The sequence below is a fragment of the Oncorhynchus mykiss genome, chromosome 17, assembly GCF_013265735.2.
Source record: "Oncorhynchus mykiss isolate Arlee chromosome 17, USDA_OmykA_1.1, whole genome shotgun sequence".
Classification (NCBI taxonomy): domain Eukaryota; kingdom Metazoa; phylum Chordata; class Actinopteri; order Salmoniformes; family Salmonidae; genus Oncorhynchus; species Oncorhynchus mykiss.
The window spans coordinates 13,729,225-13,755,062 of NC_048581.1; the positions used below are offsets into that span (position 1 = coordinate 13,729,225).

Here is a 25,838-nt window from a genome sequence, read left to right on the forward strand (position 1 = left end):
ACAGGCCCACTGAGACAGGAGACGGCATCTAGGACAGGCCCACTGAGACAGGAGACGGCATCTAGGACAGGCCCACTGAGACAGGAGACGGCATCTAGGACAGGCCCACCTAGACAAGAGACGGCATCTAGGCCCACTGAGACAGGAGACGGCATCTAGGACAGGCCCACTGAGACAGGAGACGGCATCTAGGCCCACTGAGACAGGAGACGGCATCTAGGACAGGCCCACTGAGACAGGAGACAGCATCTAGGACAGGCCCACTGAGACAGGAGACGGCATCTAGGACAGGCCCACTGAGACAGCATCTAGGACAGGCCCACTGAGACAGGAGACGGCATCTAGGACAGGCCCACTGAGACAGGAGACAGCATCTAGGACAGGCCCACTGAGACAGGAGACGGCATCTAGGACAGGCCCACTGAGACAGGAGACGGCATCTAGGACAGGCCCACTGAGACAGGAGACGGCATCTAGGACAGGCCCACTGAGACAGGAGATGGCATCTAGGACAGGCCCACTGAGACAGGAGACGGCATCTAGGCCCACTGAGACAGGAGACGGCATCTAGGACAGGCCCACTGAGACAGGAGACAGCATCTAGGACAGGCCCACTGAGACAGGAGACGGCATCTAGGACAGGCCCACTGAGACAGGAGACGGCATCTAGGCCCACTGAGACAGGAGACGGCATCTAGGACAGGCCCACTGAGACAGGAGACAGCATCTAGGACAGGCCCACTGAGACAGGAGACGGCATCTAGGACAGGCCCACTGAGACAGGAGACGGCATCTAGGACAGGCCCACTGAGACAGGAGATGGCATCTAGGACAGGCCCACTGAGACAGGAGACGGCATCTAGGCCCACTGAGACAGGAGACGGCATCTAGGACAGGCCCACTGAGACAGGAGACAGCATCTAGGACAGGCCCACTGAGACAGGAGACGGCATCTAGGACAGGCCCACTGAGACAGGAGACGGCATCTAGGCCCACTGAGACAGGAGACGGCATCTAGGACAGGCCCACTGAGACAGGAGACAGCATCTAGGACAGGCCCACTGAGACAGGAGACGGCATCTAGGACAGGCCCACTGAGACAGGAGACAGCATCTAGGACAGGCCCACTGAGACAGCATCTAGGACAGGCCCACTGAAACAGGAGACTGCATCTAGGACAGGCCCACTGAGACAGGAGACAGCATCTAGGACAGGCCCACTGAGACAGGAGACGGCATCTAGGACAGGCCCACTGAGACAGGAGACAGCATCTAGGACAGGCCCACTGAGACAGGAGACGGCATCTAGGACAGGCCCACTGAGACAGGAGACTTGCATCTAGGACAGGCCCACTGAGACAGGAGATGGCATCTAGGACCACTGAGACAGGAGACGGCATCTAGGACAGGCCCACTGAGACAGGAGACGGCATCTAGGACAGGCCCACTGAGACAGGAGACGGCATCTAGGACAGGCCCACTGAGACAGGAGACGGCATCTAGGACAGGCCCACCTAGACAAGAGACGGCATCTAGGCCCACTGAGACAGGAGACGGCATCTAGGACAGGCCCACTGAGACAGGAGACGGCATCTAGGCCCACTGAGACAGGAGACGGCATCTAGGACAGGCCCACTGAGACAGGAGACAGCATCTAGGACAGGCCCACTGAGACAGGAGACGGCATCTAGGACAGGCCCACTGAGACAGCATCTAGGACAGGCCCACTGAGACAGGAGACGGCATCTAGGACAGGCCCACTGAGACAGGAGACAGCATCTAGGACAGGCCCACTGAGACAGGAGACGGCATCTAGGACAGGCCCACTGAGACAGGAGACGGCATCTAGGACAGGCCCACTGAGACAGGAGATGGCATCTAGGACAGGCCCACTGAGACAGGACCCGGCATCTAGGACAGGCCCACTGAGACAGGAGACGGCATCTAGGACAGGCCCACTGAGACAGGAGACGGCATCTAGGCCCACTGAGACAGGAGACGGCATCTAGGACAGGCCCACTGAGACAGGAGACAGCATCTAGGACAGGCCCACTGAGACAGGAGACGGCATCTAGGACAGGCCCACTGAGACAGCATCTAGGACAGGCCCACTGAGACAGGAGACGGCATCTAGGCCCACTGAGACAGGAGACGGCATCTAGGACAGGCCCACTGAGACAGGAGACAGCATCTAGGACAGGCCCACTGAGACAGGAGACGGCATCTAGGACAGGCCCACTGAGACAGCATCTAGGACAGGCCCACTGAGACAGGAGACGGCATCTAGGACAGGCCCACTGAGACAGGAGACAGCATCTAGGACAGGCCCACTGAGACAGGAGACGGCATCTAGGACAGGCCCACTGAGACAGGAGACGGCATCTAGGACAGGCCCACTGAGACAGGAGATGGCATCTAGGACAGGCCCACTGAGACAGGACCCGGCATCTAGGACAGGCCCACTGAGACAGGAGACGGCATCTAGGACAGGCCCACTGAGACAGGAGACGGCATCTAGGCCCACTGAGACAGGAGACGGCATCTAGGACAGGCCCACTGAGACAGGAGACAGCATCTAGGACAGGCCCACTGAGACAGGAGACGGCATCTAGGACAGGCCCACTGAGACAGCATCTAGGACAGGCCCACTGAGACAGGAGACGGCATCTAGGCCCACTGAGACAGGAGACGGCATCTAGGACAGGCCCACTGAGACAGGAGACAGCATCTAGGACAGGCCCACTGAGACAGGAGACGGCATCTAGGACAGGCCCACTGAGACAGCATCTAGGACAGGCCCACTGAGACAGGAAACGGCATCTAGGACAGGCCCACTGAGACAGGAGACAGCATCTAGGACAGGCCCACTGAGACAGGAGACGGCATCTAGGACAGGCCCACTGAGACAGGAGACAGCATTTAGGACAGGCCCACTGAGACAGGAGACGGCATCTAGGACAGGCCCACTGAGACAGGAGACGGCATCTAGGACAGGCCCACTGAGACAGGAGACAGCATCTAGGCCCACTGAGACAGGAGACAGCATCTAGGACAGGCCCACTGAGACAGGAGACAGCATCTAGGACAGGCCCACTGAGACAGGAGACGGCATCTAGGACAGGCCCAATGAGACAGGAGACGGCATCTAGGACAGGCCCACTGAGACAGGAGACGGCATCTAGGACAGGCCCACTGAGACAGGAGACAGCATCTAGGACAGGCCCACTGAGACAGGAGACAGCATCTAGGCCCACTGAGACAGGAGACAGCATCTAGGACAGGCCCACTGAAACAGGAGACAGCATCTAGGACAGGCCCACTGAGACAGGAGACGGCATCTAGGACAGTCCCACTGAGACAGCATCTAGGACAGGCCCACTGAGATAGGACACGGCATCTAGGACAGGCCCACTGACACAGGAGATGGCATCTAGGACAGGCCCACTGAGACAGCATCTAGGACAGGCCCACTGAGACAGGAGACGGCATCTAGGACAGGCCCACTGAGACAGGAGACAGCATCTAGGACAGGCCCACTGATACAGGAGATGGCATCTAGGACAGGCCCACTGAGACAGGAATCCAGTCGAGTATCAAGAACCTAATGACATGGACCCGTACTCATAAAGCGTCTCAGACATTGGTGAATGTCTGAGACGCTTGGTCAATGTCATCTCATTCTTTATGATCTAAAAGCCTAAACTGATCCTAGATCAGCAGTCCTAGTCTGAGACGCTTGGTGAATACAGACCCTGAAAAGTAGTTGAAATGTAGCAGAGGACCTGCCAGGGTTGTGTATCCGAACAGACTCATATCTCCTCAGATATTCTGTATCAGAACGGACTCATATCTCCTCAGATATTCTGTATCAGAACAGACTCATATCTCCTCAGATATTCTGTATCAGAACAGACTCATATCTCCTCAGATATTCTGTATCAGAACAGACTCATATCTCCTCAGATATTCTGTATCAGAACAGACTCATATCTCCTCAGATATTCTGTATCAGAACAGACTCATATCTCCTCAGATATTCTGCTACTGTCACTGTGTTTGTGTTAGCTATCCAACATTACATTTCTACATCAAATATGCACAAAGTCATGCTAATCTTTAACTTACAGAGGAACCTTTAAACTCAAGTCACACACGCACACACGCAAGCGCACACACACACACACACACACACACACACACACACACACGCACACACACACACAACGTCCATCCTAACACATCATATTGTCTTAGATGAGGTCTACATGAGGGTGTCTGATGATTTGCATAGTATTTTCTCAGCTTTTTATTGTGAGATGGAAGCACACACACACACTCTCTCTCTGATGGTCTCTGTTGAATTCATAGTTCTCTACTGCTATCATGTGGTCAAAGTTAGGTACTGGGTCAGACCAACTGGCTAGGTCAGGGGTAGATAACTTAGGACCAGAGTTAGGTACTGGGTCAGACCAACTGGCTAGTTCAGGGGTAGACTACTTAGGACCAGAGTTAGGTACTGGGTCAGACCAACTGGCTAGTTCAGGGTAGACTACTTAGGACCAGAGTTAGGTACTGGGTCAGACCAACTGGCTAGTTCAGGGTAGACTACTTAGGACCAGAGTTAGGTACTGGGTCAGACCAACTGACTAGTTCAGGGGTAGACTACTTAGGACCAGAGTTAGGTACTGGGTCAGACCAACTGGCTAGTTCAGGGTAGACTACTTAGGACCAGAGTTAGGTACTGGGTCAGACCAACTGGCTAGTTCAGGGTTAGACAACTTTAAACCAAAGTTATTCCTCTCCTGTATTCCCTGTTCACCCACTACTGCGTGGCCAAACAAAACTCCAACACCATCATTAAGTTTGCTGACGACACAACAGTGGTAGGCCTGATCACCGACGACGATGAAACAGCCTATAAGGAGGAGGCCAGAGACCTTATGGTGCCAGGACAACAACCTCTCCCTCAATGTGAGCAAGACAAAGGAGCTGATTGTGGACTACAGGAAAAGGTGGGCTGAACAGGCCCCCATTAACATCAATGGGGCTGTAGGGGAGCGGGTCGAGAGCTTCAAGTTCATTGGTGTCCACATCACAAACAATAATGGTCCAAACACACCAAGCACAGTCGTGAAGAGGGCACGACAAAGCCTATTCCCCCTCAGGAGACTGAAAAGATTTGGCATGGGTCCCCAGATCCTCAAAAGGTTCTACAGCTGCACCATCGAGAGCATCCTGACCGGTTGGTATGGCAACTGCTCGGCATCTGACCGTAAGGCGCTACAGAGGGTAGTGCGTACGGCCCAGTCCCTCACTGGGGCCAAGCTTCCTGCCATCCAGGACCTATATAATAGGCGGTGTCAGAGGAAAGACCATAAAATTGTCAGAGACTCCAGTTGTCAGAGACTGTTATAGCTTCTACCCCCAAGCCATTAGACTGCTGAACAATTAATAAAATCGCAGCCGGACAATTTACATTGACCCCCCCTTTAGTCACTGCTGCTACTCTCTGTTTATTATCTATACATAGTCACTTCACCCCCACCTACATGTACAGATTACCTCAACTAGCCTGTACCCCCTCACACTGACTCGGTACCGGTGCCCCCTGTATATAGCCTCCACACTGACTCGGTACCGGTGCCCCCTGTATATAGCCTCCACACTGACTCGGTACCGGTGCCCCCTGTATATAGCCTCCACACTGACTCGGTACCGGTGCCCCCTGTATATAGCCTCCACACTGACTCGGTACCGGTGCCCCCTGTATATAGCCTCCACACTGACTCGGTACCGGTACCCCCTGTATATAGCCTCCACACTGACTCGGTACCCCCTGTATATAGCCTCCACACTGACTCGGTACCGGTGCCCCCTGTATATAGCCTCCACACTGACTCTGTACCGGTGCCCCCTGTATATAGCCTCCACACTGACTCAGTACCGGTACCCCCTGTATATAGCCTCCACACTGACTCGGTACCGGTACCCCATGTATATAGCCTCCACACTGACTCGGTACCCCCTGTATATAGCCTCCACACTGACTCGGTACCGGTGCCCCCTGTATATAGCCTCCACACTGACTCTGTACCGGTGCCCCCTGTATATAGCCTCCACACTGACTCAGTACCGGTACCCCCTGTATATAGCCTCCACACTGACTCGGTACCGGTACCCCATGTATATAGCCTCCACACTGACTCAGTACCGGTACCCCCTGTATATAGCCTCCACACTGACTCAGTACCGGTACCCCCTGTATATAGCCTCCACACTGACTCGTCAGCATTTCACGGTAAAGTCTACTCTTGTTATATTCGGCACATATGAAAAATAAAGTTTGATTTGATTTGGGTAAGACCAACTGACGAGTTCAGGGGAAAACCACTTAGAACCAGAGTTAGGTACTACTAGATTACTAAACTGCTTCTCTTTCAAAGTGTTCCAAAAATTGTTTCATTCATTGTTTCTCACACAGCGGCCATTTTGCTCTCTCCTTCCTAATACCATGACCGAATACTTAAAGTGACAGTGGTCGTTTGGACCAATCAACAGAATTTCAACAAGGGGTCTTACACATTCAATGTAGTGTTGTTCTTAACCCAGGAATACATGCATACGCTTTCTTTCAGTTTCCCTTCAATTCACATTTAATGCAGTGGTTACACCAAATTGCACCCTATTCCCTATATAGTGCACTTCTTTTAACCAGAGCCCTATTCCCTATATAGTGCACTACTTTAGACCAGAGCCCTATTCCCTATATAGTGCACTTCTTTTAACCAGAGCCCTATTCCCTATATAGTGCACTTCTTTTAACCAGAGCCCTATTCCCTATATAGTGCACTTCTTTTAACCAGAGCCCTATTCCCTATATAGTGCACTTCTTTTAACCAGAGCCCTATTCCCTATATAGTGCACTTATTTTAAACAGAGCCCTATTCCCTATATAGTGCACTTCTTTTAACCAGAGCCCTATTCCCTATATAGTGCACTACTTTAGACCAGAGCCCTATATGGTGCACTTCTTTAGACCAGAGCCCTATTCCCTATATAGTGCACTTCTTTAGACCAGAGCCTTATGGGAATATTGTGCCAGTTGGGATACAGGCCCAGGAAGATGTTCCCTCCCCTCTGTCCTCACTCAAAGATCTGATAGGTCTGGATGTGCGAAAGCAAGATGGCAGAAATTAGACCAGGGCTGCCCAACTCTCTTCCTGGTGATTTACCATCCTGTAGGTTTTCAGTCCAACTCTCTTCCTGGGGATCTACCATCCTGTATGTTTTCAGTCCAACTCTCTTCCTGGGGATCTACCATCCTGTAGGTTTTCAGTCCAACCCTCTTCCTGGGGATCTACCATCCTGTAGGTTTTCAGTCCAAACCTCTTCCTGGGGATCTACCATCCTGTAGGTTTTCAGTCCAAACCTCTTCCTGTTGGTTTTCAGTCCAACCCTAATCTAGCACACCTGATTCTACTAATTAGCTTCTCACCAAGACCTGAACTAGCTGAATCAGGTACTGTATGGTACTGTATTAAGGTTAGAGTGAAAACCTACAGGACAGTAGATCTGTAGGAACAGGGTTGGAGTGTAAACCTACAGGACAGTAGATCTGTATGAACAGGGTTGGAGTGTAAACCTACAGGACCGTTGATCTGTAGGAACAGGGTTGGAGTGTAAACCTACAGGACAGTAGATCTGTATGAACAGGGTTGGAGTGTAAACCTACAGGACCGTTGATCTGGAGGAACAGGGTTGGAGTGAAAACCTACAGGACAGTAGATCTGTAGGAACAGGGTTGGAGTGTAAACCTACAGGACAGTAGATCTGTATGAACAGGGTTGGAGTGTAAACCTACAGGACCGTTGATCTGTAGGAACAGGGTTGGAGTGTAAACCTACAGGACAGTAGATCTGTATGAACAGGGTTGGAGTGTAAACCTACAGGACCGTTGATCTGGAGGAACAGGGTTGGAGTGTAAACCTACAGGACAGTAGATCTGTATGAACAAGGTTGGAGTGTAAACCTACAGGACAGTAGATCTGTATGAACAAGGTTGGAGTGTAAACCTACAGGACCGTTGATCTGGAGGAACAGGGTTGGAGTGTAAACCTACAGGACAGTAGATCTGTAGGAACAGGGTTGGAGTGTAAACCTATAGGACAGTTGATCTGTAGGAACAGCGTTGGAGTGTAAACCTACAGGACAGTAGATCTGTAGGAACAGGGTTGGAGTGTAAACCTATAGGACAGTTGATCTGTAGGAACAGGGTTGGAGTGTAAACCTACAGGACAGTAGATCTGTATGAACAGGGTTGGAGTGTAAACCTACAGGACCGTTGATCTGGAGGAACAGGGTTGGAGTGTAAACCTACAGGACAGTAGATCTGTAGGAACAGGGTTGGAGTGTAAACCTACAGGACCGTTGATCTGGAGGAACAGGGTTGGAGTGTAAACCTACAGGACAGTAGATCTGTAGGAACAGGGTTGGAGTGTAAACCTACAGGACCGTTGATCTGTAGGAACAGGGTTGGAGTGTAAACCTACAGGACCGTTGATCTGGAGGAACAGGGTTGGAGTGTAAACCTACAGGACAGTAGATCTGTAGGAACAGGGTTGGAGTGTAAACCTACAGGACCGTTGATCTGTAGGAACAGGGTTGGAGTGTAAACCTACAGGACCGTTGATCTGGAGGAACAGGGTTGGAGTGTAAACCTACAGGACCGTTGATCTGTAGGAAGAAGTTTGGGTTGCCCTGGGTTACATGATCGAGGGCAGAGGGAAGGGAGAATCTTATTGCTTTAGTGTACACTCTTAGACGAGTGTCTAGTGATCATTCAGCTGTGACAGACAAGCCTTTATTGATTGACACAACACAACTGGAAACACCAAGCAAATGCACACAATGTTGCACTAGTCACTAATACAGACTTGATCACACACACACACACACACACACACACACACACACACACACACACACACACACACACACACACACACACGTCCCCATATCCCCCTGTCTCTCTCTCTTCAGTACCCAGACAGGGCTATGATGGTGGGGTAGCGGGTGCGGTGGGACATGCACTTGTCCCTGTCGATGAGCAGGCTGTGGGTCTTACAGCCGATGTCCTTCTCCAGCACCATGCGGGACTCCTCCAGGTGGGACAGGGAGCTCCGCGCTGCAGACAGCTGCTGCTGCAGGGATGACATGGTCTGGGAGATCTGACCTGCCTCGCCCACCAGGCTGGAGACAGAGAGAGAGAGAGAGGGAGCACAAGAAGGAGAGAGAGAGAGCGACAGAGAGGATAGAGGGACGGGAAGAGAAACCGAGAGAGAGAGAGAGAGAGAGAGAGAGAGAGAGAGAGAGAGAGAGAGATAAAGGGGAAGGAGAGGAGCTTGTCATCCCAGTGTAGGTGTTTGTGAAAGATGGGAGAGAGAGTGCGATAGACAGATAGGTTTGGGTGTGTGTTTGTGTGTATGTCCGTGTGAGTGCTTACTGGCTTGCATCTCTGTGTGTGCTTCTGTCTGTTTGTGTGTGTACCTGAATTGTGGGTTGTCCCTACAGAGCTCCATGTGGGGTCTGTGTGAGCGTTGGTGCAGCCGGGACTGAGCCACTCTCAGAGGGGCCTCTTTATCATACAGAGCCTGCTGAAGAGACACAATGTTCCTTTCCTGGGCCCCGATCTGATCCAGGATCTACACACACACACACACACACATACACACATACACACATACACACACACACACAGACACACACACACATACACACACACACACAGTGTTGAGTTCAGGTGCAGCATTGCAACAAAAGAAATATCCCATTTATATAAGTATTCAGACCCTTCACTCAGTATTTTGTTGAAGAAGCTTTGGCAGCAATTACAGCCTTGAGTCTTCTTGGGTATGAGACTACAAGCTTGGCACACCTGTATTTGGGGAGTTTCTCCCATTCTTCTCTGCAGATCCTCTCAAGCTCTGTCAGGTTGGATGGGGAGTGTCACTGCACAGATATTTTCAGGTCTCTCCAGAGATGTTCGATCAGGTTCAAGTCCGGACTCTGGCTGGGCCACTCAAGGACATTCAGAGACTTGTCCTGAAGACACTCTTGTGTTGTCTTGGCTGTGTGCTTAGGGTTATTATTCTGTTGGAAGCTGAACCTTTGTCCCCGTCTGAGATCCTGAGCACTCTGGAGCAGGTTTTCATCAAGGATCGCTCCATTCATTTTTGCCTCGATCCTGACTATACTATTGCGCCTGCCCCTGAAAAACATCCCCACAGCATGATGCTGCCACCACTATGCTTCACCGTAGGGATGGTGCCAGGTTTCCTCCAGACATGATGCTGTAACCACCATGCTTCACCGTAGGGATGGTGCCAGGTTTCCTCCAGACATGCTGCTGCCACCACCATGCTTCACCGTGGGGATGGTGCCAGGTTTCCTCCAGACGTGATGCTGTAACCACCATGCTTCACCGTAGGGATGGTGCCAGGTTTCCTCCAGACATGCTGCTGCCACCACCATGCTTCACCGTAGGGATGGTGCCAGGTTTCCTCCAGACATGATGCTGTAACCACCGTGCTTCACCGTAGGGATGGTGCCAGGTTTCCTCCAGACATGATGCTGTAACCACCATGCTTCACCGTAGGGATGGTGCCAGGTTTCCTCCAGACGTGATGCTGTAACCACCATGCTTCACCGTAGGGATGGTGCCAGGTTTCCTCCAGACATGATGCTGTAACCACCATGCTTCACCGTAGGGATGGTGCCAGGTTTCCTCCAGACATGATGCTGTAACCACCATGCTTCACCGTAGGGATGGTGCCAGGTTTCCTCCAGACGTGACGCTTGACATTCAAGCCAAAGAGTTCAATCTTGGTTTCATCAGACCTGTTTTCGCTTTGTCATTATGGGCTACTGTGATGTCATTATGGGCTATTGTGATGTCATTATGGGCTATTGTGATGTCATTATGGGGTATTGTGATGTCATTATGGGGTATTGTGATGTCAGTGTGGGAGAGTGTTGTGTGTAGATTGAGGAGGATAAAAAAAACAATTGTATCCATTTTAGAATAAGGCTGTAACTTCACAAAATGTGTAAAAAGGGGAAGGGGTCTGAATACTTTCCGAAGGTGCTGAATGTCATGAAAACCTTCAGGTCTTCAGATGAAAACATTCCCTTTGCCTGCTGGGTAGGCGCCAATTTCTGTATGTTTTGTATAATTAGAGGAAGGATTGAGTTTTGGCCATTGAAACGACACACACACACCACCTCCACCACCCCCCCCCCACCCCAACACACCTGAGTGAGGTGCAGTTGTAGCTGTGTCTTGGCCTCAGTGAGCTGCAGACAGCGCTGGCTGAAGGCCTGGTCTACGTTAGAGCACTGGACCCTCAGGTCCTCAGCCGTCTCCTGTAGGACCCTCTCCACCAGCAGCCTGAGCTCCACGCTGGCCTGCTCCTCCCGCTGAGCCACAGACAGGTTGTCCTGGGTGAAAGACACCCACGCATCACGGTTACACAGCCTGGGAGAGAGGATGGAGATGTTAACACACTATTAATACACACCAACGTGGTGTCTGAGTTGGGGTGGTACTGAGTTGGGGTGGTACTGAGTTGGGGTTATACTGTGCCGGGGTGGTACTGAGTTGGGGTGGTACTGGGTTAGGGTGGTACTGTGTGTATTATACAGCTACTCACTGGTCCTGTAGGTTGTCTGAGTTGGGGTGGTACTGAGTTGGGGTGGTACTGGGTTGGGGTGGTACTGAGTTGGGGTGGTACTGTGTTGAGGTGGTACTAAGTGTATAATACAGCTACTCACTGGTCCTGTAGGTTCTCTGAGTTGGGGTGGTACTGTGTCGGGGTGGTACTGAGTTGGGGTGGTACTGTGTTGAGGTGGTACTAAGTGTATAATACAGCTACTCACTGGTCCTGTAGGTTCTCTGAGTTGGGGTGGTACTGAGGTGGGGTGGTACTGTGTCGGGGTGGTACTGAGTTGGGGTGGTACTGAGTTGGGGTGGTACTGAGTGTATTATATATACAGCTACTCACTGGTCCTGTAGGTTCTCTGAGTTGGGGTGATACTGTGTGTCAGTACTCATGTTGTTGTAGCGACCACACTGGTCATCCAGACTGTAGGCCTGGTACTTATCAGACCAGTCCAGCTCTAGAGTCTGCTTGGCATCTCTGTTACACCTGATACACACACACACAGTGGGACACAGTGAGGGGCAGAAAGCCAGTGTGAGGGTCTGATGAGGGTCTGGGAGGAAGTGAAAAGCTGAAGTGAGGATAGCCATGTGATTAACTGTTCAGCAGTATAACAGTCATGTGACTAACTGTTCAGCAGTATAATAGTCATGTGATTAACTGTTCAGCAGTATAATAGTCATGTGATTAACTGTTCAGCAGTATAATAGTCATGTGATTAACTGTTCAGCAGTATAATAGTCATGTGATTAACTGTTCAGCAGTATAATAGCCATGTGATTAACTGTTCAGCAGTATAATAGTCATGTGATTAACTGTTCAGCAGTATAATAGCCATGTGATTAACTGTTCAGCAGTATAATAGTCATGTGATTAACTGTTCAGCAGTATAATAGTCATGTGATTAACTGTTCAGCAGTATAATAGCCATGTGATTAACTGTTCAGCAGTATAATAGTCATGTGATTAACTGTTCAGCAGTATAACAGCCATGTGATTAACTGTTCAGCAGTATAATAGTCATGTAATTAACTGTTCAGCAGTCTAATAGCTTTGGGGTAGAAGCTGTTCAGGAGCCTTTTGGTCCTAGACTTGGCGCTCCGGTGGTGCTTGCCATGCGGTAGCAGAGAGAACCGTCTATGACTAGAGTGGCTGGAGTCTTTGACAATTTTTAGGGCCTTCCTCTGACACCGCCTGGTATAGAGGTCCTGGATGGCAGGGAGCTCGACCCCAGTTATGTACTGGGCCATACGCACTACCCTCTGTAGCGCCTAGCGGTCGGACACCGATCAGTTGCCATACCAGGCGGTGCAGCAGCCAGTCAAAAGGCTCTCTATGGTGCAGCTTTATAACCTTTAGAGGATCTGAGGGACCATGTCAAATCTTTTCAACCTCCTGAGGGGGAAGAGACGTTGTCATGCCCTTTCCACCTCTGTGTTGGTGTGTTTGGACCATGATGGGTCCTTAGTGATGTGAACACCGAGGAACTTGAAGCTCTCGACCGTCTCCACTACAGCCCCGTCCATGTGGAGTGTAGAGGCTCGGCCCTCCGTTTCCTGTAGTCCAGATCAGCCCCTTTGTCTTGTCCACGTTGAGGGAGAGGTTGTTGTCCTGGCACCACACTGCCAGGTCTCTGACCTCTTCCCTGTAGGCTGTGTGGGACCACGCAGTCGTGTGGGACCACGCAGTCGTGGGACCACGCAGTCGTGGGTGAACAGGGAGTAGAGGATGGGCCTTAGCAACACAGGGGACGTGAAATTAAGAATACATTTTTTTATTTGCGATGTGTTGCCAGGTTACCATTTTCCAATGAAGCACTGTGAGTAGCTGGACACACGATAATGCCCCACTGTTCAAAAGGAATTTTCAAGAAGGCTAAAAACAAATGATTGATGGATGAACACACACTTTTCAAATGTTGGGTGTGCTAACTATGTTTTTTTGGAGAAAAAATAATAATAATGATTTAACCTTTCTTTAACTAGGCAAGTCAGTTAAGAGCAAAATATTATTTACAATCACGGCCTACCCCAGGCTAAACCCGGACGACGCTGGGCCAATTGTGCGCCACCCTATGGGACTCCCAATCACGGCCGGATGTGATACAGCCTGGATGAATCACAACGTTAGTAAAGTAATGACTGTTTCAGACACGTTTCAGTTTTACAAGTCACAAGTAAGTCTCAAGTCTTAGCACTCAAGTCAAGTCCCACGTCAACACAGGCAAGTCTGAGTCAAGTCCAGAGTCAAGAACGTCAAGTATCAAGTCAAGTCTCAAGTCCTAAACTTTGAGTTTTGAGTCCTAAACATGTCATAATGTGCTCTTCACCAAACGTAATGCCATTTCACATTTTTAACAAGAGTAATAGTTAGTATATTACATTTACGCAAATCATGAATGCTTTTTAAAATATCTATATATTTATTACTTTCCAAATAAATGTTATATTTCCATGGAAATACATGGGTAGCCCTGTGAAAGTCCCCGTCCCCATAGTGATCGACTATCGAGGATCGCTATGAGGCGCAATAGCCCAACCTTGTTTTAGGAACAGCAGTAACATCAGGCAGGATTTAGGCTACCAGCTGCCTAGCCAGTTGTAGCTCAAGTGTGGGTGCAAATTATCACGTTCCCGCACTGACTGATTGTGTGGAGGCTCATTGATTTAACATTATCTTAGCCCACATGATACTCTATTAAAGTAATACAATATATAACTGTCGGCTATGTTAGCCCCGACTTACCGTTATTTGTGCAGATTCAAATGTCGAACAAAGTTGGAAATTGTTGCGCCTCCGTCTGTTACTTTCTTCCCGCATGAAGTTGCAATCTGTTTTGTGACACAATTCTTGCACAATTTGATTGGTTGCTGTCCGATTCAAACTGTAATCCGTTAAATGAAGAGTTGATGCACCGCACACTTTTTTTAATAGCAATTGGTTTGTGCGAGTACCTACGTGCTCCAGACAGTAGGGGGAGCCAGAAGACTAAAACTCAAAGGACACCTTGTTCCCCATATCAGGGTCCCATTTATTAATACACACTGAGCAAAACTTAGACACACAATATGCAATGGGAAACAAAAATGAATGTTTCTTATTGGGCAACTTTAGGTAGTCCATCCCTGTTTGAGTCTAATTTCCTTTTTTTTAGTGCCTAATGAATAGACTACAACCCAGCTCAGCTGTCGTCTTAATGAATAGGCTACAACCCAGCTCAGCTGTCGTCTTAATGAATAGGCTACAACCCAGCTCAGCTGTAGTCTTAATGAATAGGCTACAACCCAGCTCAGCTGTCGTCTTAATGAATAGGCTACAACCCAGCTCAGCTGTAGTCTTAATGAATAGGCTACAACCCAGCTCAGCTGTAGTCTTAATGAATAGGCTACAACCCAGCTCAGCTGTAGTCTTAATGAATAGGCTACAACCCAGCTCAGCTGTAGTCTTAATGAATAGACTACAACCCAGCTCAGCTGTCGTCTTAATGAATAGACTACAACCCAGCTCAGCTGTAGTCTTAATGAATAGGCTACAACCCAGCTCAGCTGTAGTCTTAATGAATAGGCTACAACCCAGCTCAGCTGTAGTCTTAATGAATAGGGTACAACCCAGCTCAGCTGTAGTCTTAATGAATAGACTACAACCCAGCTCAGCTGTAGTCTTAATGAATAGACTACAACCCAGCTCAGCTGTAGTCTTAATGAATAGGCTACAACCCAGCTCAGCTGTAGTCTTAATGAATAGGCTACAACCCAGCTCAGCTGTAGTCTTAATGAATAGACTACAACCCAGCTCAGCTGTCGTCTTAATGAATAGACTACAACCCAGCTCAGCTGTAGTCTTAATGAATAGGCTACAACCCAGCTCAGCTGTAGTCTTAATGAATAGGCTACAACCCAGCTCAGCTGTAGTCTTAATGAATAGGCTACAACCCAGCTCAGCTGTAGTCTTAATGAATAGGCTACAACCCAGCTCAGCTGTAGTCTTAATGAATAGGCTACAACCCAGCTCAGCTGTAGTCTTAATGAATAGGCTACAACCCAGCTCAGCTGTAGTCTTAATGAATAGACTACAACCCAGCTCAGCTGTAGTCTTAATGAATAGACTACAACCCAGCTCAGCTGTAGTCTTAATGAATAGGCTACAACCCAGCTCAGCTGTAGTCTTAATGAATAGGCTACAACCCAGCTCAGCTGTAATCTTAATGAATAGGCTACAACCCAGCTCAGCTGTAATCTTAATGAATAGGCTACAACCCAGCTCAGCTGTAGTCTTAATGAATAGACTACAACCCAGCTCAGCTGTAGTCTTAATGAATAGGCTACAACCCAGCTCAGCTGTAGTCTTAGTGAATAGGCTACAACCCAGCTCAGCTGTAGTCTTAATGAATAGGCTACAACCCAGCTCAGCTGTAGTCTTAGTGAATAGGCTACAACCCAGCTCAGCTGTAGTCTTAATGAATAGGCTACAACCCAGCTCAGCTGTAGTCTTAATGAATAGGCTACAACCCAGCTCAGCTGTAGTCTTAATGAATAGGCTACAACCCAGCTCAGCTGTAGTCTTAATGAATAGACTACAACCCAGCTCAGCTGTAGTCTTAATGAATAGGCTACAACCCAGCTCAGCTGTAGTCTTAGTGAATAGGCTACAACCCAGCTCAGCTGTAGTCTTAGTGAATAGGCTACAACCCAGCTCAGCTGTAGTCTTAATGAATAGGCTACAACCCAGCTAAGCTGTAGTCTTAGTGAATAGGCTACAACCCAGCTCAGCTGTAGTCTTAATGAATAGGCTACAACCCAGCTCAGCTGTAGTCTTAATGAATAGGCTAGAACCCAGCTCAGCTGTAGTCTTAATGAATAGGCTACAACCCAGCTCAGTTGTAGTCTTAATGAATAGGCTACAACCCAGCTCAGCTGTAGTCTTAATGAATAGGCTACAACCCAGCTCAGCTGTAGTCTTAGTGAATAGGCTACAACCCAGCTCAGCTGTAGTCTTAATGAATAGGCTACAACCCAGCTCAGCTGTAGTCTTAATGAATAGGCTACAACCCAGCTCAGCTGTAGTCTTAATGAATAGACTACAACCCAGCTCAGCTGTAGTCTTAATGAATAGGCTACAACCCAGCTCAGCTGTAGTCTTAATGAATAGGCTACAACCCAGCTCAGCTGTAGTCTTAATGAATAGACTACAACCCAGCTCAGCTGTAGTCTTAATGAATAGACTACAACCCAGCTCAGCTGTAGTCTTAATGAATAGACTACAACCCAGCTCAGCTGTAGTCTTAATGAATAGGCTACAACCCAGCTCAGCTGTAGTCTTAATGAATAGACTACAACCCAGCTCAGCTGTAGTCTTAGTGAATAGGCTAGAACCCAGCTCAGCTGTAGTCTTAGTGAATAGGCTACAACCCAGCTCAGCTGTAGTCTTAATGAATAGGCTACAACCCAGCTCAGCTGTAGTCCTTTCCTAGAATAATGTGTGGAAATGTGTGATGACACAATCAAATGAAAATAGAGGATCTTATAAATAAACCATGTATATAGTTACTGCTGATGCATCTAAAATATTCATTGTGACACTAATTGTGACACTCACTTGATTTGATTGACAGCCTGACTCAGCGTTCTCTTCAACAGAGCCTGGATGCTCCTGATCAACTCCACCTCCTGCGGTACACAAACACAACCATCACCTTATTTTCAGATTGGTTTCTAGTGAAATAACGTCTAGGCAACATTTAATAATGATACAAGTATTTCGACTTGAGCAAAGACAAGTCGATGTTATTGTTTTAATCACCTTAAGCAGCTCCTCCTCTACGCCGTCTTTAACCAGGTCGGGACCCAGCCGCCGTTCCCGACAGGTTAGGTTATCCGTGGCGATGGCGAACGGGATCTCGGTGGCGTCCAGCGCCTTCAACAGCCTCCTCTTCTGCCCCAGGAGGAGGTCTGTCTCGGCCACCAGCTTCTCTATGTGCCGCTGCAGCTCCGACTTCCAGAAGTGGATATGCTGCAGTCTCTCTCCCAGGTGCCGCGTCCCCTCAGCTTGGGTGCGCAGAGTCCCGGCCTCGGTCTCTTGATATAGTGTTTTGGACTCATGGCAAATCCTCTCGGCGTTGTTTCGGTCAGTAGCGGCCTGGTGAAGGGTAGAGAAGTTATTGATGTGCCATTCCTCCGGGCTGTACTTGGATGAGCGGTACCCCGCCGTAGCCAAGCCGGAGGAGGGATAGAAGCCCTCCTTGAATGTGGCCTCTGCGTCTGGAGGCGGGAACGGCTCGCCTGCTTGGGCAACTGACCTGCTGTCGAAATTATGTCTGGCCACTAAAACTTCTGAAGACATTTTGTGGCGAATTGGTGATACCTGATATTAAAAACACTGCGATCCGACACAGGATTGTAGTTAACGGAGTCGCAGCATAAACAAGAGCCACACAGGGGAAGTGAAGAATCACATGTTTTGTATTTGCGCTGCGTTGCCAGGTGACCTGTTTCCAAGGAAACACCGTGTAACTAACTGGACACGCGATAATGCCCCACGGTTCCAAATGAATTATCAGGCAACAACAAATGGTGCATGGAGGAACACACACACACACATTTTCAAATGTATTCATCTGAATATAGGCCTATGTTAGGTGTGCTAACTAAATTTATATACCCATTTATATGTCCAAAAATGGATGTCGAAACTAAGGATTGCCACTTTAATTGATGAATAATAATTGTTTTAATAATGTCAATAATAACTTGAACTTTTAACATGACAGTGGCCCCTGTGTTTTTTTTCCCCAAAAACATACATGCACACACACACACACACACACACACACAAGCATATTCACACCCCTCCAACTCTCCACTTTAAAACCCTTTAACGGAGTCATAGGTCTCTGGTCTATTGATGGGAATCAGAACCGAGTCATAGATCTCTGGTCTATTGATGGGAATCAGTGTCTTCTGGTCTGTGTCCCAAATTACACCCTGTTGCCCAGATAGTGTACTACTCATTGTAATTTGGGAAACACTACTGGTGTGAGGGGAATTTCCTGTTTCACTGGGCTTTGCCACACAGTGATGATGCAATTACACTGGAACTAGTGAGTGACTAACGGGAGTAGTTATTGTCCATCAGGCTTGTGTTCTATTCAGTCATGTAAGATCATGTTTTTCCCATCTGCCTCACATCTGTGTGCATTCTCTCTCTCTCTCAATTTTTCAATTCAATTTAAGGGCTTTATTGGCATGGGAAACATGTTAACATTGTCAAAGCAAGTAAAGTAGATAATAAACAAATGTGAAACAAACAATAAACATTGCACTCACAAAAGTTCCAAAAGAATAAAGACATTACACATGTCATATTATATATATATATACAGTGTTGTAACGATGTACAAATGGTTCAAGTACAAAAGGGAAAATAAATCAACGTATATGTGTTGTTTTTACAATGGTGCTTGTTCTTCACTGGTTGACCTTTTCTCGTGGCAACAGGTCACAAATCTTGCTGCTGTGATGGCACACTGTTGTATTTCATCCAATAGATATGGGAGTTTATCAAATTTGGGTTTGTTTTTCGAATTCTTTGTGGGTCTGTGTAATCTGACGGAAATATGTGTCTCTAATTTGCTCATACATTGGGCAGGAGGTTAGGAAGTGCAGCTCAGTTTCCACCTCATTTTGTGGGCAGTGTGCACAGAGGATATTTTTGCAGAATTCTGCATGCAGCCTCTCAATTTGGTGTTTGTCCCATTTTGTGAATTCTTGGTTGGTGAGCGGACCCCAGACCTCACAACCATAAAGGGCAATGGGTTTTATGACTGGTTTAAGTATTCTTAGCCAGATCCTAATTGGTATGTCAAATTGTATGTTCCTTTTGATGGCATAAAAGGAGCTTCTTGCCTTGTCTCTCAGCTCGTTCACAGCTTTGTTTAGGCCGAGGGATGTATAGTTTTTTGTGTGCTCTAGGGCAATGGTGTCTAGATGGAATTTATATTTGTGGTCCTGGCAACTGGACATTTTTTGGAACAACATTATTTTTTATCTTACTGATGTTTACTGTCAGGGCCCAGCTCTGTCAGGGCCCAGGTCTGTCAGGGCCCAGGTCTGTCAGGGCCCAGATCTGTCAGGGCCCAGATCTGTCAGGGCCCAGATCTGTCAGGGCCCAGGTCTGTCAGGGCCCAGGTCTGTCAGGGTCCAGATCTGTCAGGGCCCAGATCTGTCAGGGCCCAGGTCTGTCAGGGCCCAGATCTGACAGAATATGTGCAGAAGATCTAGGTGCGGGATGTAGGCCTTCTCTCTCTCTTTAGCTCCACACAGTCCGCAGTACCTCGTCTCCTCCAGGGCTCCAGTCCACAGTACCTCGTCTCCTCCAGGGCTCCAGTCCACAGTACCTCGTCTCCTCCAGGACTCCAGTCCACAGTACCTCGTCTCCTCCAGGACTCCAGTCCACAGTACCTCGTCTCCTCCAGGACTCCAGTCCACAGTACCTCGTCTCCTCCAGGACTCCAGTCCACAGTACCTCGTCTCCTCCAGGGCTCCAGTCCACAGTACCTCGTCTCCTCCAGGACTCCAGTCCACAGTACCTCGTCTCCTCCAGGGCTCCAGTCCACAGTACCTCGTCTCCTCCAGGACTCCAGTCCACAGTACCTCGTCTCCTCCAGGGCTCCAGTCCACAGTACCCAGTCTCCTCCAGGGCTCCAGTCCACAGTACCTCGTCTCCTCCAGGACTCCAGTCCACAGTACCTCGTCTCCTCCAGGGCTCCAGTCCACAGTACCCAGTCTCCTCCAGGGCTCCAGTCCACAGTACCTCGTCTCCTCCAGGACTCCAGTCCACAGTACCCCGTATCCTCCAGGACTCCAGTCCACAGTACCTCGTCTCCTCCAGGACTCCAGTCCACAGTACCTCGTCTCCTCCAGGGCTCCAGTCCACAGTACCTCGTCTCCTCCAGGACTCCAGTCCACAGTACCTCGTCTCCTCCAGGACTCCAGTCCACAGTACCTCGTCTCCTCCAGGACTCCAGTCCACAGTACCTCGTCTCCTCCAGGACTCCAGTCCACAGTACCTCGTCTCCTCCAGGACTCCAGTCCACAGTACCTTGTCTCCTCCAGGACTCCAGTCCACAGTACCTCGTCTCCTCCAGGGCTCCAGTCCACAGTACATCGTCTCCTCCAGGGCTCCAGTCCACAGTACCTCGTCTCCTCCAGGACTCCAGTCCACAGTACCTCGTCTCCTCCAGGACTCCAGTCCACAGTACCTCGTCTCCTCCAGGACTCCAGTCCACAGTACCTCGTCTCCTCCAGGACTCCAGTCCACAGTACCTCGTCTCCTCCAGGACTCCAGTCCACAGTACCTCGTCTCCTCCAGGACTCCAGTCCACAGTACCTCGTCTCCTCCAGGACTCCAGTCCACAGTACCTCGTCTCCTCCAGGACTCCAGTCCACAGTACCTCGTCTCTTCCAGGACTCCAAAAAGGTAAGGGGCTGTTGCTCTGCTCGTGGCTGAGAAATGGTGCTCTGAGTTGGGGGGTTTCAGAGTGCTTCTTTGGAGGATAAAATAAAATATGAAAGAGTTGTGTGTATGACTAGGAATATCTGTGTTTGTTTTGTGTGTGTTGCTACGTGAGAAAGAAAAGACTTGTTAGAAGAGGGGTGTTTTTAAATCGGATTAGAGAAAACACAGCACCAGTCACCCTACCTTCTAACACAGACATCTCTGTTAGATGTGTACACACAGACAGCTCTGTTAGATGTGTACACACAGACAGCGTTGTTAGATGTGTACACAGACAGCTCTGTTAGACGTGTACACACAGACAGCGCTGTTAGATGTGTACACACAGACAGCTCATTTAGATGTGTACACACAGACAGCGCTGTTAGATGTGTACACACAGACAGCGCTGTTAGATGTGTATACACAGTGAATTTGATAGCTAACCAAACCATGATATAATTTATGGGGAAATGTCCAGCTGTTCTGTGGGATGTTGGATTAAGGAAATTAAAATCTAGCCTTCCGTAAATGTTTAACTGACTGGGATGTGTGAGTTTGGGTTTCTGCCCATTGTAAATGGGTATAGTAAAGTTCAAGGTTGGGGTCATTTCAAATTAAAGTCAGTTAGTTCAAGATGACTTCTAAATAAATGAAAGAGGAGAAGCTTTTCATTTAAAAATCACTTCCTGAATTGTGTCTTTAATTCTAATTAACCCTGGTAAAGATTGACAACCAGATTATAATATCCTCTGGGAAATGGCTAGTAGTGATGGTCACTGGTGTGTGTGTGTAGTAGGGATGTTGAATTAGTGTGTGTGTGTGTGTGTGTGTGTAGTAGGGATGGTGAATTGGTGTGTGTGTGTGTGTAGTAGGGATGGTGAATTGGTGTGTGTGTGTGTGTGTGTGTGTAGTAGGGATGGTGAATTGGTGTGTGTGGCAACAGCAGGTCAGCTTGCAGCATTCTCTGTAAGCATTTCCTGAAGCACATGCCACCTACAGTATTGCGAATGGCCCACCCAACTATAACTGTCTCCATCAGTCACTCTCTCTCTACTCACGCACACACCACATCCCAAAGTGCCCTGATGGGGAAGAAACCACCCCCACCCCCCCTACTGCCTCTGATCTGGCAGACTCAGTAAACACAAATACTGTGTAGTAGTAGTAGTTGTTCGTTGTGTATGAATAGGGACGTGAGATACATTACATGATAATAACATGGAAAACACTGGTCACTTTCAAGATGCATCATCTTCATGTGATACGCACCCGCTCAAAACACCGCCGGAAGACACGTGTCGGCGCCATCCAATGCTGTTACAGTATTTAGCGTTTGTACTTTTTGAAAAATGCAGAAGGAACCTCGTCTGTTGGAATCACATGCTGCCAGTCGCAGCGATTTTTGGCGATTTGAATCATCATTTTCCTGGTAAGAGAATGATATCTTGTATTTTTTTCATGGTTAGTTTTGGTTTCTGTAGTGGACGACGATAATAATAATAAACCTTGGCTGAGAAAGGGGAAAGGCGATACATAGTCAGTTTCACAACTGAATTTATTCAACTGCATTTAACCCAACTCCTTCATCGACGTCCACGGCGACTGGGAAGCAGTTGTTGTTGGGGGTTAACTGCCTTGCTCAAGGGCAGAACGGCAGACTATTTCAGATTATAGGGCCAGTGCTCTTAACCTCTAGGCTATGTGTCACCCAGTTGTTGGCACTTGTAATGAGCTTTATGCACTTTAGGATTGAGAGGATTAAGTTAGTACTTCTGTTTTCAGCATTCTGATCTCTGCATGTTTTGGATGTTCAACAGGCAACATTAGGACAGAGGGACAAAATTACTCAGATTGCCCAGGACTGAAATCCCATACCCTGAAGGTATGGATTCTGAGGCTAGGAAACATCACAAGGGAGAATTCTTGAGGAAACATCCTGAGACTCTGATAGTGGATTACAAAAAAGCACTGAAGAACAGAGTCAAAACCAACTATGTTTTCTACACAGCGCACCCCGCAGCCTGGCGTAGGGCCCTGCGCCAAACCTACCCCAACACTAAAGAGAGCGACATCAACTATGCCGTACAGGTCAAAGTGTATGTCGATGACAGTCCCTTAAAGGTTGTTATTACAGTGAATCTTTATCACACCGGTACCGTCATGGTCCAAGGCTCTCAGACCCAGCTCAACAACTTTCAACAGGACTTTCAGGAACTGAAGGAAAAAGCTGAGCTGAATAAAAGCATCGTCACATACCAAGGAGCTTGTTAGAATTGCAAATGTATCGTGTTACATTTGTGGTAAATATGGTGTGTATAGATAAGAAACATTTTAAAAGCATACATTTTTACTTCATTGTCAATAATTGTATGCACTCAGACATGCTATAAAATATGTATTTAAAACAGAAAGAGAGTGTGTGTGTCTGTGTTTGTGAGTATAATACATCCGTGCGTATGGTTGTGTGTGTGTATAATACTACCCTACCAAGCAAAATAACATACCCCCAATTTTATCCAGAACACAATAGAGGCAGGATACTTGTCCACATGATTAAGCATGTATTTAATGTAGCAAAAATGACATTAACTCATTTTCGAACAAATGAGCAGTTACTGCCTTTTTGCTTGGTTGGGCAGAATACAGCTACTCACTGGTCCTGTAGGTTGTCTGAGTTGGGGTGGTACTGTGTGTCAGCCTTGATGCAAAGTGATCAAATGTGAAGAATAAAAAAGGAGAATACGTTTGGGCTTCTATGCCTAAACATCAGTGCTGCTTATCACCTGTTAGCACTTTTCACATCTCGGCCTCCTTGGTTTTTCCTTTGCATGCTTTGCGGGTGAGTAGCTACGTATTACAGACAGTAAGGGGCGCCATAAGACAAAAAAAGGACATTGTTACCATAGCAGGATCCGTATTCATTAGTGCACACAGGAGCAAAACGTAGGCAAACAATTTGCACTGGAAAACGAAAACGAGCGTTTCTTATTGGACAACCTGAGGCAGTCCATTTTCCTGTTTGGTACCTAAATGAATAGGCTGCAACCCGGCTCAGCTGCTGCAAAGATGGCGGACAGAAATACCAGGATAGAAGCAAATATACGGGATTATAACGTCATAACGATTCATGCAAAACATAGTTGACAGGAACATGCTAGTTAATGTAGAGACAAACGAGTATGCATATGTTTTATCATAAAGTCAATTTGCGAAAATGGCGATTTAGCAAGCTTTCTGACTAGCTAACAGTAGCCAGCTAGCTAGCTTTATGGGTGTTTTGACATGAATATGAAATTGTAATTCGTGTTTGTTTTAGGGACTCCTGAAACAACCAGCCTGTCGTCTTGTGAAACAGTGGATGTAAAGAATCAGCTAGGTAAAGCATTTACTGCGAATTTAATGTACAATTGTGTAAGCTTGCCTTGTGGATAACGTAACATTGTAAGCTTGCCTTGTGGATAACGTAACTAGCTGCAGTGCCTTGCGAAAGTATTCGCCCCCCTTGAACTTTGCGACCTTTTGCCACATTTCAGGCTTCAAACATAAGAAATAAAACTGTATTTTTTTGTGAAGAATCAACAACAAGTGGGACACAATCATGAAGTGGAACGACATTTATTGGATATTTCAAACTTTTTTAACAAATCAAAATCTGAAAAATTGGGCGTGCAAAATTATTCAGCCCCTTTACTTTCAGTGCAGCAAACTCTCTCCAGAAGTTCAGTGAGGATCTCTGAATGATCCAATGTTGACCTAAATGACTAATGATGATAAATTACAATCCACCTGTGTGTAATCAAGTCTCCGTATAAATGCACCTGCACTGTGATAGTCTCAGAGGTCCGTTAAAAGCGCAGAGAGCATCATGAAGAACAAGGAACACACCAGACAGGTCCGAGATACTGTTGTGAAGAAGTTTAAAGCCGGATTTGGATACAAAAAGATTTCCCAAGCTTTAAACATCCCAAGGAGCACTGTGCAAGCGATAATATTGAAATGGAAGGAGTATCAGACCACTGCAAATCTACCAAGACCTGGCCGTCCCTCTAAACTTTCAGCTCATACAAGGAGAAGACTGATCAGAGATGCAGCCAAGAGGCCCATGATCACTCTGGATGAACTGCAGAGATCTACAGCTGAGGTGGGAGACTCTGCCCATAGGACAACAATCAGTCAGTCGTATATTGCACAAATCTGGCCTTATGGAAGAGTGGCAAGAAGAAAGCCATTTCTTAAAGATATCCATAAAAATTGTTTAAAGTTTGCCACAAGCCACCTGGGAGACACACCAAACATGTGGAAGAAGGTGCTCTGGTCAGATGAAACCAAAATTGAACTTTTTGGCAACAATGCAAAACGTTATGTTTGGCGTAAAAACAACACAGCTGAACACACCATCCCCACTGTCAAACACGGTGGTGGCAGCATCATGGTTTGGGCCTTTCTTCAGCAGGGACAGGGAAGATGGTTAAAATTGATGGGAAGATGGATGGTGTCAAATACAGGACCATTCTGGAAGAAAACCTGATGGAGTCTGCAAAAGACCTGAGACTGGGACGGAGATTTATCTTCCAACAAGACAATGATCCAAAACATAACGCAAAATCTACAATGGAATGGTTCAATA

The 25,838-nt window shown here is 48.0% G+C and overlaps 2 protein-coding genes across 3 annotated transcripts in view; one reads left to right on the forward strand and one right to left on the reverse strand.

Annotated features, from left to right (window-relative positions):
- Nucleotides 1-25,838, forward strand: part of LOC118940024 — a 1,007,326-nt gene that overhangs the window by 306,562 nt on the left and 674,926 nt on the right. The window lies entirely within an intron of this gene.
- Nucleotides 8,838-18,187, reverse strand: tekt4 (tektin 4). 2 transcript variants are annotated; one of them, XM_036948085.1, is made up of 6 exons: nt 17,516-18,185; nt 17,312-17,382; nt 12,059-12,202; nt 11,310-11,532; nt 9,546-9,700; nt 8,838-9,248 (listed from the first exon to the last, which is right to left on the reverse strand). In XM_036948085.1, the coding sequence occupies exons 1-6, from the start codon at nt 18,053-18,055 to the stop codon at nt 9,035-9,037; spliced, it is 1,347 nt and encodes a 448-aa protein (XP_036803980.1). In that variant the 5' UTR covers nt 18,056-18,185; the 3' UTR covers nt 8,838-9,034. The 2 variants fall into 2 exon arrangements, with proteins under 2 accessions (XP_036803980.1, XP_021423344.2); XM_021567669.2 differs by lacking the exon at nt 12,059-12,202 and having other exon boundaries at nt 17,516-18,187.